Here is a 16,042-nt window from a genome sequence, read left to right on the forward strand (position 1 = left end):
TTTTCCAATGGCAGAATAAATAAACATAGCTTTTTGCCATGATAAATAAACGCAGCTTTTTGAAAATATGCTGTAAGAAATACACTACAAACTTAAATAGATGCAGGTGTTAAGAACTGAATAACTGGTTTGTATACGGAAAGAAAATCTTGACAGGAAACTTAAACATTCTGTTAAATGTTATTCACAGGTGTCCTCTGTGACCTGTACTACTTACTTTACCTCTCTGTTTCAATCTTCTCATGTGTAAAACATGAAGGAGGACTGTGAGAAATAATTAATGTTTGCAAAGAGCTTTGAGATCCTTGGATATAAAAAACATGTGGGAAAGCATGAAGTTTAAAAGTACCAGCATGCTATTTTATTTCCAACTTGAGGTAAGTTACTTTTATCACAAAAACCTTGAAAGTTTAGAACTACAGAATTACATAATCAAATGCTTAAAAAACCATCTTAAGTGCTAAGCATATTTTGTTCCTCAGAACCTCATCACTCTGAAGGAAACACTCTCAGAAGGAAAGGATGTGCTTCTCACCCGTTTCAAGTATGCGTTTATGGAGAGGTATAGCAGCAAGAAAGGGTTCATCTTTACAGGACTGGATCTGGGTTCCAACCAAGTCAGAGTTGGTAGCCATAATTCGGGCACTTTCTTCATTAAGATTAACACCAGCCATAGAGGCAACATCATTGATGTCATCGTCATCTCTATAATTAAAAAAAAAAGCCATATAAAAACAATTCTGCATTAGAGACATTCCTCTTTTTTTATCATCTGCCTCTCCAGAAGTAATCATCATGCCACATGCCTAATGGGTGGGCCAACTGAGGTACAACTCCGCGTGTCTCCATTTTCACAGAATATATTCTAGACGCAGAAATAACCACATATTTCTCTGACCATATTAGGAACACATCAGAAGCAGGACAATTTGGTAACAGAAGGTGTGACAAAGGTGTCTTCATCTCAGAGTCAGTGATATCAATGAAACCAGGATGACCAGGAAACTAAAGGCAATGATCACCACTAACAACAGAACATCATGCTTTCCTCTTTATAATGAAAACTAGGAACAAAATGGTAAAATAAATACCAGAAATTAAAAGTAAAAACATCAATTTGTAATCCTACACTGTTTCACAAGTTCCTACTAAAACGGGCATCCAAGCATTTTCAGCAACAGTCAGGAAAGATACTTTGACCATGCTGAGTTCACAGGTAATCCTGGGTTCAAAGTGTGGCTTGAGTATGCGCTAGTATTTTCTCTAGCAATATACAAAAATCAGTTGTGTCAACAGGTTTTAGGAAAATGAGCTGCATTTGAGAAGATGATAGCAACTCCCAGGCCATTTTCTGCCCTGCAATATCCTTTTTACCAGCTTGAGAAAGTGCAAATAAATTTGAGTTTCCATACCAGTATCTCCCAAGCATCTTTTACCTCCTACCTCTCTGAGGTATGACTCAGAGCTGTGGAAACAGCCATATGGATTTAGCACATTCTGTTTCACAGCTATTATTGACACAAACACTATTTCAACATATTCTAGAGAGATTACACAAGCTTTGAGAATATTATTTTCAGAATATATATATGGAAAAAACACATTCAAGTCCAGACTCCAATTACCATATGTAGTAAACAAACAAAAGCCTAATTTAAAAGATATTTTAAAAATTCTTACATATATAATGTCCTATGCTAAAATACTAAAATACTTTATCATTTGTAACAAGTTTAATGCCCAGAGTAAAAACCAATAGCTACAAGTAAGGTCTGAGAACAAAAGGTGGGAAATCCAGAAATCCATAATCTAGGTCCTCCCTCTCCTCCCATACTTTTCCTGTTGTCTGCACTACAGCAGCCAATTTTGGTGAAAGACTTTTATGGTTAGATAGATACTGGTTTTGTTTTCTTTTGTGGGAAGAAGTCAAGAAGGGACTTTTCTTTGTGTAAATCTGCAGAAATGTGCTGAACACTTGAGGGAGAAAAAGGAATATTTTACAATGCTTTTCAGAAAAATGCTACACGAATTAATTTCTTAATTAATTAAGCTTCTATTATTTTCCAGGAGTGTTAAGCACTTGATTTCTTGTCTTAAAATTAAATTCCTGAGAACAATGTTGCAACATCATAGAATGGTTTTGGTTGGAAGGAAACTTAAAAGCCCATCCAGTGCCACCCCCTGCCATAGGCAGGGACACCTTCCACTGGCCCAGGCTGCTCCAAGCCCTGGCCAACCTGGCCTTGGACACTGCCAGGGGTCCAGGGGCAGCCACAGCTTCTCTGGGCAGCTTGTGCCAGAGCCTCAGCACTCTCATAGGGAACAATTTCTTCCTAATATCCAATGTAACCTATTTCCTTTTAATTTGGAGCCATTCCCCCTTGTCCTGTCACTCTGGCCCTTGTAAATGGTCTCTCCTTGTCTTTATCGCAGGCTCCGTTCAGGTACTGAAGGGCCACAGCTGGGTCACCCTGGAGCCTTCTCCTCTCCAGGCTGAAAAGTTCCAATTCTCTCAGCCTTTCTTCCTAGGAGAGGTGCTCCATCCCTCAAACCCTGTCACTTTTACTTCTGACATGAGGAACTGGCTCCACACCCACACCCGGCCTGCCCGGGACTGCCTGCCCCCAACACCACACGACCAACACTGACTTAGATACTCAGTGACCAGTTCAAAAGTTTGTAATTCCACGAATGCAAAACCACAGGCAAAACTGAAAGAAACAAAGGTTTTGTCGGGTTAAAACCTGAATGCTTGAAATAGACTGAGAATCACCCACGACTCACAAGGCCCAAATCCAAAAGGCTTCAAACCATGGGAAAACCAGACTCCTATCAGGGCAGCTATCAGAACACAAACTCTGAACTACTTAAAACAGTGGAAGCTTCTGGAACACAGACTTGAACCCAGAATTTCAAAATAAAGCTGAAACGGACCACAGTACAAATGCAGTGGCGATCCCCTGGTGGCGGTGGGTTCGGGTGCCACTGCCGGCGGGACAAGCACGAAGCCCCGGAGGAGCCCAGTGAAACAGGAGAGAGCAGGACCCCGGTGCTGGCTGCACACACAGCCCCGGAGGAGCCCGGTGAAACAGGAGTGAGCAGGACCCCGGTGCTGGCTGCACACACAGCCCCGGAGGAGCCCAGTGAAACAGGAGTGAGCAGGACCCCGGTGCTGGCTGCACACACAGCCCACCACCCTGCGCCCTTCAGCGAGCACTCGGCACAGCTGGGCACAGCCTGGCCAGCTGCAAGCAAGTCTCAGCCCTGTGTTTCCACATCAGGTTGCCAGGACAGAGGTACTTTCGTCTCCTTCAAGCAACACTCCATTATAAAAAAAAAAAATCAAGACAGCAGTCTTGACTTCCAGAACACAACTTTTAAGAGAAGTTTATACTTCTCTCTCCTTTTATTTCAGAGCTGAAGAAAGTACAGTCGGTCTTTTACCTTCCTTCTGTGTAGCAGTTTAGCTACTCCAATTTGTATTTAGCATACAGATCTGTGACCACATTATAAATAAATATTTTCTGAAATAAAACCAGACAAGTATTTCGGGCACAAACTAGATTTCAATGGAATTATCAAAACCAATGCGATAGCACTTACAAAGACCATCACTGTAACTCCTGGACAGAATAATTTTCTTCCTTCTTACACTTGCAAGCTACAATTTGCAAGCACATCCTTTTTTTTTTTTTCAGTATTACATGGAAGACAGATAAGAAATATATTAATCACAGCTGGGACTACAATTTTTTCTGACAAGAAAAACCCTATCTATATATTCTTCTTTACTTTAAGGAACCTCATGATGAAAAATGTTTGGATACTGAAACATACATTTATATATAAAGAGAGTTGGTATTCTCGCCAAACAATTTCCTATAAAAGTGAACTTCTAAGCCCAGATAAGTGAGTTTTCAGAAGTCATTCTGTGGAACAAAGATGCCATCCAGTGGTCGTCTAGACTGATGATTACTGTCTATCTTTCCTCTTTCATCAGAGCACAGTATTTAACAATTTCATATTTCTTGGTATATATTATTATGCCCATCCTAATTCTACTGTTTCAGTAAATATTTCTGGTTTTTACTGAATTAAATTCTGACTCTTATAGGATGAATCTAACATTGCAATACAAATGGTATTTTTAAGACAGCATGAGTTCTCAAACTCCCTCCAAACACAAACTGTATCTTCAAATAGTCGAAGAGTCCAATTCTTCCTCCAATAGTCAACCTCTTTTAACAACTTTCTCTTTCCTCTTCATTAAAAACACTCATGCAATTACTAAAAAAAAAAAATCTTATCTGAAAATAAGCAAGAAAACCCAAAGTATTTGCACAGTTATCTGTAAAAGGTTTCAAAAATTTTGTTTAAACCAAGACAAGCCATTATAAAAATCTGGTAGCATTTTCTTCATGAACAAACCTTAACTCCATGATTGCACAGTTTTTCTTCCTCATGCACTTTGTGAGATTTGAGCCAGTGCTGTTCCAAACTGCAATACTGAACTGCTCCCAAATAAGCCAGAAGAATGCATAAAGCAATTGAGACAGCATTAGACTATTGATACCCCTCTCTCTTACAAGGGAACTGCATGTCATTAGTACAAAGTCCCTACATGCAGACAAGGCTCTGAGAAAGTCCACAGAGTCCATGGATCACACGATCAGACATTAACAACAATACATTGCAGAGAAATGGTGCCGTGAAATTACTGAACAGCCACTACTGTATTATATTTTATAATGGCATAGGTTCTAGTTACACATTAATTAAAATGTTTATTCTGACTTTCATGCTATAATTTGAAATGTGTCCCTAATACTGCTTTGCCACACAATTCATTTATGGTCTATGCAGAATCTTCTCCCTGATAAGCAGAAGGGATGACAGAACATACCACATTTACAGTCAGCAAATTTCTATATTTTGAAATACATGGAAAAATCACAGTCACCTTATAGCTTGAAATATTCACTTCGAAAAACTAAGAAACTTCAAGGGTAAGGTTTTGTCATATACCATTTTGAGATGCAAATTTTGAAGTTATCCATTCAACATCTACATTAGCTTTCTACCACTTCAAGGGCAAGCTGCTTTGCACATTATTAGATGCAACATCATGCATTGTGAGGCATTTTGTCAGAGCTATGCTGTTAAACTTTTATTTTTAAAAATGAAAATAACACTAGACAAGAGATTTTTTTGGCTATTCAAGGGAGGTCTGAAAACAAATTTTTTATTTCCACGTAGACTGTACCTCAAAATGCAGCCAGGCAGCAGAATAAAATACAGGTACTAAGATCAGCTTCAAATAATCTCAGAGGCTTCACAGAGCTACCTCTGGAAACAAACCCCATCACACTGGCTGTATAAAACCTGACACTGACAGGCTCCAGGAGGTCAGACGTAACTTGGAAATACCACTTCAGAAAAAGAAAGGTTGCTGTGCAAAGGAAGGAGCGCCTGGCTACCTGGCACCCTATGGCAAACAAAACACAGCATCATCCCACACACCAAGGGATAGATCTGCTCACTTCTGGCCTTGCCAGGCAATGCCACTGAGCCCTGCCCAGCATAGTTTGGAAGTGGTGGGATAATGCAAGAGGACAAACATCCACCTCTGTCCTTGGAGAAATGCAGAGCACATACGGACCAGTCCCTGATCCAACCAAACCTGCCTTGAGCGGGAAGCTGGACCTTCCAGCTGACATTATTCCATCTCAGTATCAGGAACAAATGTTTCCACTAGTTCCCTAGAGTGGCCACTACCTGAACTGTGGGTAAGAATCACTTGAGAGCCTGCTGCTTTCACCACCATCAGGAGGAGCTGGTGTCCGTGGGAGCTCTGGGGGGACCAACGAGGTGATGAGTAGCAGCTGTAGACAAATATGCAAGGCCCTGGCAGACTTCAGGGGGATTTTTGCTTCTCTCAGCTACAGAAACCTCAAGCTGGACTGTTATGGTACAAACCTACGCCTAGACCTTTGCTTGCAAAACAAACAGAAAAATTACTAGAAATGGAATTCAAATTTCTGTCCTTAGGTATTAATAGAGTCGAAAAGTCAACTAACTGGGCTTGTCTGTAGTTCTCACTGAAAAATACAGCAACAATAAATTTAATACCAAAAAAGGTGACCTAACATTTCACAAGCACAGCTTCATGTTGCAGAAATCTTGGGTTGAGAACTCTGCATCACAGAACAGCTACTGTAACAAACAATGAACTCATGTAAAGTCTTGCAGTTCATTAATAAACGTTGACCTTAAATGCATAGATGCAATTTGCAAAATTCTTAATTGCTAGATCTTTTAAAAAAAAAGTTCAAATTTCTGTTTCCAGTGACCAACACTTGGCTCACAAAAGTGAAAAGCTCAAGTAAGTTATTTTAAAGAAAGCAGAATGTAAAATAATGAAACAAATATGCAATAATAAAACACTAAGGGCAAAATAAATTTATACATAACACAACTATTTTTCAAAATTCTTGCTTTGCTTTAGATGCCAGTTTGCCTTCTGGCTAAAAACACATTCTTCACACACGCTGGGAATGTTGAGGAAAACTAGTCAGCATTCAGAGGATTAATACAGATTTCCAGCTCTGTGCCTTTAGGCTTAATAGTCAGACATCTATTTGTCCTCAGGAGAGGTTAGGGGTTGAAATGCAAATATGCAAACAACTGAATTCTTTGTTAAGATATCAGGAAAAAGCTTGATCTTTGCTGCTGTTTAATAAATCCTTGCAATTTTATGGAGTTATTTAAATGCAGCTTTGTGTCTTACTATTTAGAAGGAGAAAACAATGTAAGGAAACAAACACATTCATTCTGACTAAAATTTGTTCTCTAGAGGAAAAATGACATACACCCTTGACAGCTTATTTACCAAACTCACTAAAGATTTATTGATTTATCAATCAGTGCCTTGAGCACTTGCTTCTCCCCAAGGGAAAATTAACAATTCCAGCTAACCTAATATATTCTATGTATAAACTAAGTGAATGCAAGAATCAATCCTGGCACAGTTTACAACACCCAGTTAAAAAAATGCTGTCCCTTTTGGTGTATGTAAAATTGAAAGCTATACTAACGAAGAATAAATGCTCATGTTGCTTACAAACATAAAAAATACTTATTAAGACAGTACAATTGAACCCAACAGACATTTTAATTCATTTAAATACTCAGTGGGAGGCAAAAGCATTGGAAAATGAAAAATTGAATGATTTTGCTTCCAGATTAATACTAAGTACTACCACTATTAGTTACAATACTGACATGCCTCAAAGCAGAGATATTTCAAAGAGCTACAAATTCTCTTTTACTTCACCTGCAAAAGGATAAGCCTGAAAATTAATTAGTGGTTTGATGATGTCAGAGCAACATAAGAATCCGAGATGAACATTAAAATCTAGGAATATTTTGTCATTCAATAAAGAAAGAAAATATTTTAACACAACTAAAATGGTGTTAGCAAGAGCAAAATGCAGTAAACATAAGATCTGCTTTTCATTACAAAATGTAAAAATATCCCAAATATATATGAAGAAAAGTTTGGAGTACTAAAGAACTGGCAGAGCAGCTCAGTGCATCACTGCTACTGTGCTGAACCTTTGCAGCACCTGATTCCTACAGGGGCCCACAAACCACCCAACCTCTATGAGCTAAGGAAGCACAGGAAGCTCAGATGCAGCAAAGTCTTCTCTTTAAAACCAAGAGCAACACTCCCCCCCAGGCAGGGATCCCCTCCCAGGCCCCTGGGATTGTCCCTGGCCGAGGAGGGGCCTCTCCACAGAGGCCTTGTCCTCACAACCAGGATCTTCCCAGCAAGACACATTCCAGAGGAGCAGTAGAATCCAATACATAACAACAACCAGAGATTCTTTTAAATCCTCGTGCACATAATTCCATTCAGCAGAAGTTTTATTATAATCCACAGAATTTAGGGTTTTGCTAAACATTAAAATGTGCATTTAGAGAAAAATCCTCAAGATATGTAATGATCCCCTCCCTTTTTAAAAAATAGAATTAAGTATGAAAATTGCCATCCAATCCCAGGGAAAAAAAGACAGGAATTATTGTAAAAGACTGCCCTCTGGTGTTACACCAATTCTAAATTCTGTTTTATACTTCAGATCCCCCCCCACCCCACCCCACCGCATTTTTTCATTATTATTTTTTCTTTTTTTACCTGAAAGAACCACCTCCAGGGTCATTCAGCTTGTTTTTCTGATTTGCAGAGACCTGAACACCAAAGCCCCCAGGACTTTTACTGGCTTGTATTGTTGGTGCCTTCCCTACTGTGCCTGAAAAACACCAAGCAATGTTATTATGAGCTGTCTTAGACAATTTACATCAAAGAACCTTCTGTCCAGGAACTAAATTTAACTGTCTGTAAATTGCAAACAAAGGAAGTTATTATTTTTAAAGATTACATGCTGAAGAAGAACAATTTAAAATACAAAATTTATATTAACATTACAGTTTGTTCAATATCTACAGAACAGTGAAGATTCCAAAACTGAAAGCCACTGGCCATATACAGCTATAATATTTATAATGGCTATAAGTGTGTTTGCAATTGCCAGTAAACCACTTTTCTGGATAATGTATATAAAATAAAGAAGGAGAATTTGAAATGTTCAAGTCAGAGTCACTCAGGGTATTAACTATGTCTTTTACATTTTCTATATAGAAATTGCTCTTTATTGCAGTGAAAAACATGTATTTCAGAGCTGAAAGCACTGCATGTATTTTAAAATGTTTTGCATTGCATATAAAAGAAAAAACACTATTGCCAAATTTGACACACACCCCCCGTAACAGTTGCCTTTTGCTTTCTGATCTTGAAAACAATGATTCAAAAATAATTCATGTCTGTATCTAGACTTTACAGGTCTTGAATTACAAGTAAAACAGGACTTTCTAAATGAGCCAAAGTGAGGTGGACATTCAGTAAATTAAAGAGATCTTAATTCCTCTCTGACATGAAACTTTTGGAGTAAGCACTCCTTGACTGCCTAAACACATTTACTTGGGCTACATTTTGTGTTTCCTTTAATCCCACCTGTGTTTTGGCATGTAAAAATAACTCATGTCTACTTGATTTAAAAGATCTCACCTTTTTCTTGTGTATCACTCCATTCTATTGAGCATTACAGATGTAGTGTTTGAGACTTTGAGAAGGACATGGAAGTTGTTCCTGCACCCCAATGACTCAGTTGCATATAAATGGCATGATAAGAACCTCAGTAGAGTTATAGTATTTTTCTTTCATGAATAATAAAAACCTGAAACACAACTATCCTAATAAATCCTTTTAAGAACACTTCTTGGCTAATACAAAGCTGTTAGCTCTGAATGAGTCCTGCAATGCTTTTTTTTTTTTATTTTGAAGTCTTCATCAACTCCAACATATGATCTTAACGAGAAACTAATTTGATAGTGTTTGTTGAGTTCTCCATCTGTATAAATAAACTGTAATGTGGACTCTCAACATTAGCAAATACAAAACCAGATTTAGGACTTCAGGGTCAAGCCTGGGGAATAAAAATATTTTGTCATCGGAATATTCAAGGTCCATGAGATGTCACAGACAGCATTAGTTCATGGACCAGACAATTCATTCATCTATTCCAGATGAACTAATGGAAAGGTTTTCTACTAAGTGAACTGGAAGGAAGGAAAGAAATAATACAATAATAAAAATTAGCAGATTTCTGCTTTGTACAACTAAGATCTAGAAGATTAAAAAAGTGTTAACCTTGAAAATTATTGCAATGGCAAAATTAAGCAACAGCACTCCTCCAGAATTAATAATTGTATTTCTTTGGAATCAGTATCAATGCTTTGTTTTCTACAGGTGATAATTTTTCATTGAAAAACACCCCCAAAACTCAAAAGGGTACAGCAACAGAGCAGTTCACCTCTTGGTCTCAGGGAAACAGCATGTCTGCACTGGATATGGAAGAATTAAGTCTCACATTCATCCCAAGTATATGTAATTCTACTCAATGGATCTGGCAAAGTGAATGTAGGATTTGGGATGACATTTAAGTTTTCTGGTTTAAATAAATCACAGCTGTGCATGACTGAGGGTTAGACAAAAAATATGCCTAAACCATCCATTTTTATTACGGGGCAGAGCATATTTTGAAAATTAAAATCACCTGTGGGCCTAGATATTTCATGGGATTGGTAATGACATACAGAGTCTTTCACCACTGGACTCTTGCTTCAAATTTTAATTAGCATGATTTAGAAAAATAAGCCCAAATTTAGGTGCTTATAAATTCCTAGCTGTATTCCAGCATAGGTTAAATAGCTGCAACAAATACTCTCGTTAATTACTTTATTATTTGGCTCAATTCCTCCATCCATAAGATGGAATTCACCTAATTTTATACCAGCAGAGTGCTTTGGTAAAGGAGTGTGAATTTTTCATGCAGCAACATTGGTGTTACTTCCACTGGCATGGAAGTAATTTTATTTATATAAAAGTCCTTAAACCCTGCCAATTTTATCTAAACTACTGTTTTAAGAAGCATTACAGTCTGTTCACATGGATGTACTGAAGAGACCTTACACTTGGGAGATTCACTCCTGTCAAGGAGGAAAATGCAGCTCTTTGTGGAGGTCAGCTCAGTTCTGATGTAACTATGCTTAACAAGTCACACTCCACAAAATTATGCTACTGTAGTTTTTATTTAGATGATGTCTTATTCCAGTATATTATCTCCTTCTGCAGGAATACCTAGGTCAGTATAAAATATCATTACACTGGCGTTTACAGAAGAAGGTTTTAACACTATATCACAATGAAGCACTCTGACAGTGCTGCCAGCACACAGGCAGACTGCTCCCTTAGACATGGGCTGCAGGATGACTGATTTCATACTGGGATGTTTTCTAAATGCCTATTCTTGTTTGTTTGGTCTGTGTAAATAAAACAATATACTGGAGGGCTTAACCAAACTTGAGAATTGGAATAAGATCACAAGAAAGTAGGATCTTGCATAAATTGGCTTTTATGAAACCACCATCTACCACAAGCCAAACTGCCAGTTAAGTTGCATTGCACTGGCTGATCAAGGGCTACCAAGAATGAACTCACATTCTGAATCTACTGTTTAAAAAAAAAAAAAAGATGCCAGTATCATGCAAATTCTCAGCACACTGTTGACATTCACAACTTGGAGACTGAACAAGTAAAGAAATGAAATCTGCCTTCACTCTCAGACACATTAGTCAGACGTGAAAGCTCATGCTATAAGATGCATGGACACGTTATAAACTCAAGGCATGAGTATCAGTGCTATCAAATAAACACATCTTATGGTGAGCAAATGTATTTCTTCCTAACTTGGAAAAACAGCCTACAGGATTACAGCGACAGCTTGGTCTCTGTGTCCATTCAACCTTTGGATTCCCTTAAGAGAACAGAGCAAGTAACATCAGCTGCTCTTACACATTTTTGGTGCTTTTTTTCCCAAGGAGAACAGAAACGACCAAGCAATGAAGTCGAGTAGGCAGCAATAGCTTTTATGTGCATTTAAACTAGTTTGATTCCTGATTCAGTACCTGAAGATGACAAGCTCTGTATTCCATTACAAACCCTCAATCATGTAAATGCCCACATCCAGTAAGATACTCTCACACATATTCAGGAAAAATAAAACCCGAGCCTAAGAGGTTCAGTGGTAGAAAGAAACAAATGGGTATTTATTAGGAAGCAAGGAGGCTTCAAGAATCCTCTTAAAAAGTGGGAAGTATCAGCCAAACATGAACCCACCTGTGCACAGACAGATGAGGAAGGTGTGTACAAACCACATGCTGTGGCTAATCACGGCATGTCAGGTTGCTGTTGTCAGTCTGGGACCTCACCAAAAAGTAAACATACTGACAGGAGTCAAAGAAAACCAACCTGAGGCTTGAGAATTTCCCTAGGGCTCCCACCTTGACCTCAGTAGCTGCAGAGATGGGGACTGCCATGTTCTGCTTCAGGAGTATGAATTAGAAATAGGATGATTTAATTGAGGTAACCACTAGGCTTCAGGAAAATGAAGAATTTCTTTCTTGGCCCAGAGTTACAGTTTAGGACAGTGAGAGCCAAGTTCCTGACCTGGTTTAGAACTTTCCATGAAAAACTGCTAAGTAAGGAGCTAAACATGTGAGAGTTTAGTCCTAAGGTTGTTCCAAAACATTTCACTGTGTTGGTCCAAAACACCTTGAAACTGCACATGAAAACATGCATTCTTCAGCCAGCATGAGGTAAAAAATGAATGTCAACAATGTTGCCAATGTCAACACTAAGTTTTTCCATGCTACTCGTTTGTAATTACAACGAAATTCATACAAAGGTAACAATCTCACTAAAACATTTAAACCCATACCTTGTGGTCTAATGGTCTGAGTTATTACCACTGGCATCCTAATCTGGGTAGTCTGGCAAGCAGGGGTTCGTTTCACAGTTTGAGCAGATGTTGACTGGATAATCTGCTATTATTAAAGAAAAGTATACTTACATTATACTCTTTATACACAAACACACACAACGTAAATACACTAATACCTGTAATCACCAAGATAAGCACGTGGATCTCTACAAGCACAACCAGCTGGTGACAAAAGTCATATTCATGTAATGCATGTGGTTGTGTGTGTGTGTATATACCTATTTTGCCATTATGCTTTAAAAAAAAAAAAATCAAATCATATACGACACAGATGTCATATCTCACAACCTTCATTAAAAATGTATTTCAAAGTCATAAGGTTAATATTAAAATTTAGACTTTTGTCTTCAGAAATTTTACTAGGAAGAAAAGCAGTTTTGTAGAAGAAAATGCTGCAATAATTGTAGTGGTATCCACCTACAAACATCAGACCTTGCACTAAGTATCTACGCTTTTTAAAGAAAACATACTAAAAATAAATCCTAAAATATTATGGGTTTCAAAGTCAGAAATACACAAGAAAGCAAACCAAGTTTTGTGGTGATCATATACTATGAATCTTTTATATGCTAACTGGATATTCTCAAGCTTTCACTTACTACTAATTCAAGTTCTGAAGTCCTTCCCCAAAACTAAACCTGGGTTAGAAACTTAAAATTTGACCCATAAACAAATCAAATTTAAAAAAAACCCCACGTGCAAGGGTCACGTTTAATCAACAGCAAAATGTACATTCACATGATCAGGGACAAGGCAGGCACAGACATAATGAACAGAAGATTCAGAAAGATGTGTGGATGCTGCAGAGCTGTAAAAAACCCCATAAATAAACTTTGAAAATAAAACACTGGCAAATAGCTCCAGGTAAGATTCCAGCCACAACTCAGGCATGGCAACTCCAGAAGCCACGTGCTCCTCACAGGCACAACTGAGTTCCTCCCACTGCATGAGGTGTCTGCTGGCCCCCGAGCCTGCCCCCGTGGGATGCAGCATTCCCTCCTGGAAGGCAGCACCACACTGCACCTCCACTCAGCACCACTCCTACAAAGAGTATCTAAACACACTTGACTTAGCTGGACAACAAACAGCCAAACCTCTGCCTGCAAAGCAACCTATGGACAAAAGGAAAGGAGAAACAGCATCTGCAAATGAGACGCAAAAGTAGAGGCTGAGCAATGAGGAAACCGTTCCATTAGCAGGAACCGGGGCTCCAAAACTGGAAAGGGAGGCAGGTGAAAACTACAAACAAGAAAAGAGTCATGAGGGACCTGTGATGTACTCTGGAGAAAAAAAAATAGGGCCATTCTGAAGTTACACAACTGCATTTTGTACATCCTAAAATACAGAGAGCTGAAAAGTTATAATAAATCTGTGGATGTAGAAGTATTAGCAATAACCACCTTGCAGAAAGAGAAAAGGGAAAAAAGATTAAGGATTCAGCTTCAACTATGGACACTGAAGGAAAATGTAGCATCTCTACTAAGCACAGAAATGGAGCAAATAGATATCAATTTATTTGGTCAAGACAGTGAGTGAATAGCCACACTCAGAGGGGAAAGAATAAAGTAGCTACCATGCTTAAAAACAGGAAAGAAACAGAGTTGATCAGTGAAAATAATAGAAAAAAGTTGAATTTAACTGCATTTTGATGCACAGTAAACATGAACGAGTGTGGTTTTGGTAAAAAGACAATAGTCCACGTGAAAAAAACCTACATTGGTATGAAAAAGGAGAATATTGCCACTTTTACAGTAATTTATTGGACAAGTTTACAGAGAATAGTAAAGAAAAGCTGCTGTACCCTAACGGGCCAGAAGCCAGGCCATAAAGGAGATGTGTGGGACCTCTGGACAGAACCACTATCTGGTATTACAGTAATCCTCTGCAATTACCTTTTTTTTCCTCTCTGTGAAGCAACTTCTACAGTTCAGAACCAAAATCTGTTTCCCTTGAACAATATTCTAATGTGAATACCATACAAAATGAGCTGCTAACACCATTAAAGACAGGACAATATTTAACCTTTTAAGATGACATAGGAAATGCCAATGTTTCCAATTTCCAAAAACTTTTCTTTTGTCATGTACTGTACTAGGACTTCAATGTACATACAAACGCTGAGAGTGCAGAAAATTATTGAGAAACAAACTTTTCCAAGGGGCAGAGACCAAAATCATCATCTTCAACTCCACACAGAAACCAATCAGAAACAAGCACATACTCTTTCAAAAGAACAACTGCACCAGACCTCAGAGTAGCATTTTACACTAAATCCTAGTTTCTGTACTGGAGTTTTAAGAAATGTTTCTACACACATGCAATCTCCAGATCTGGAAGTCATTAAGGAATTAATATTAGCAATTTGTTTCTGAAACAGAGTATGTAACTTCTTTGCAAGCAAACTAGGGACATAGTAAAAACCAACGCATTAGAGGATCCTGCATTAAAATTTATAAACTATCTAAGCCACACTTCATCAATTAAGATAATTCAAACAGTTCTAATCTTCTTGCCTGTTTTCCCAACATCATAAAAATTACCATTAAGTCCTGAGATTGACCTGAAAGTTGTAGACAATGAGCAAGTGTACTAGCAAGCTGGTCTGGGAGATGATTAACTCAAATTATTTCATATTTCTCACAGACTAGAAGTACATACAAGTGTACTCCATGTCACATTATCGATCCATATTCTGAATCAAAGCTGAATGCCACTCAGCAGTTCACAAGCACTGACCCAGACAGAGAGCAGACACAGAAGTTTTAGGACACTGCAGTTATCAGGGACATTACTCCAGCCTTCAGAAAAGGGGAGATCTTAATGCTGTTTTCAACAACCTTTGGGAAGATGTACAGCAGACAAGAGTCAGACTTCTTCAGATGTGGAGAGCAGAAGGATGTAATGCAAAAGACACTAGCTGGAATATAGGAAATTTCAACGTAATATAAGAAAAAAAAATTACCACGAGGGTGGGCAAGCTCTGGAACAGGCTACCCCAAGAGGCCGTGTAATTTCTTCCTGAAGACACTCAAATCATAACTGGTCACATGGGAGACATCCTAATGTGTAAGCAGGAGGCTGCACAAGACACCTCCAGGAGTCCTTTCCAATCTTTCACCACTGTGTCCATAAACACATCACCATGGATTTTATAAAAGTGCTGAGTCACAAAAGGTAACAAGACAAAATATAAAAGTCTTCAAAGCTTACAGAAACTGTTCATTATTCCACCTCCACTAAAAGGGGAAGCATTTTAATTATGTACACCTCTGAAGACAGCAAGCACAACAATAGAACAACAAAGGCACAGAAAATAGAAAAGACAGAATGTGATTTAGTCATTGTCTGGATTTGATAGAGTTTGGAAAATGGCAAAATTACAAAAAAAATTATCATCAAGACAGTGTTGAGACAGGAAGTACTGTCATATACTAGTTATTTCTCTTCAATTTATCTGAAGTTGAAGAATCATGTCCTAGGCTGCTGCACTTTGGAGCTCTTCAAGGAACACACTAAAGCAGCAAAGTCACGGCATTGCTTCTTCAAGTGCAGTGTGTGAACAGTTACCTAAATTTTTCTTCCTT

General features: G+C 38.3%; 1 protein-coding gene across 1 annotated transcript in view; it reads right to left on the reverse strand.

Annotated features, from left to right (window-relative positions):
* LOC309577712 (transcription initiation factor TFIID subunit 4-like) overlaps positions 1–16,042 on the reverse strand; it is a gene marked incomplete at its 5' end in the record, with an annotated part of 145,831 nt that overhangs the window by 99,671 nt on the left and 30,118 nt on the right. Inside the window, 3 exons of the mRNA XM_082289897.1 lie at positions 536–705; positions 8,195–8,309; positions 12,396–12,501. Coding sequence (XP_082146023.1) covers positions 536–705; positions 8,195–8,309; positions 12,396–12,501 — 391 coding nt within the window. The remainder of the gene's footprint in view (positions 1–535; positions 706–8,194; positions 8,310–12,395; positions 12,502–16,042) is intronic.

Source organism: Coloeus monedula (genome assembly GCF_965178545.1).
Source record: "Coloeus monedula genome assembly, chromosome: 13".
Lineage (NCBI taxonomy): Eukaryota > Metazoa > Chordata > Aves > Passeriformes > Corvidae > Coloeus > Coloeus monedula.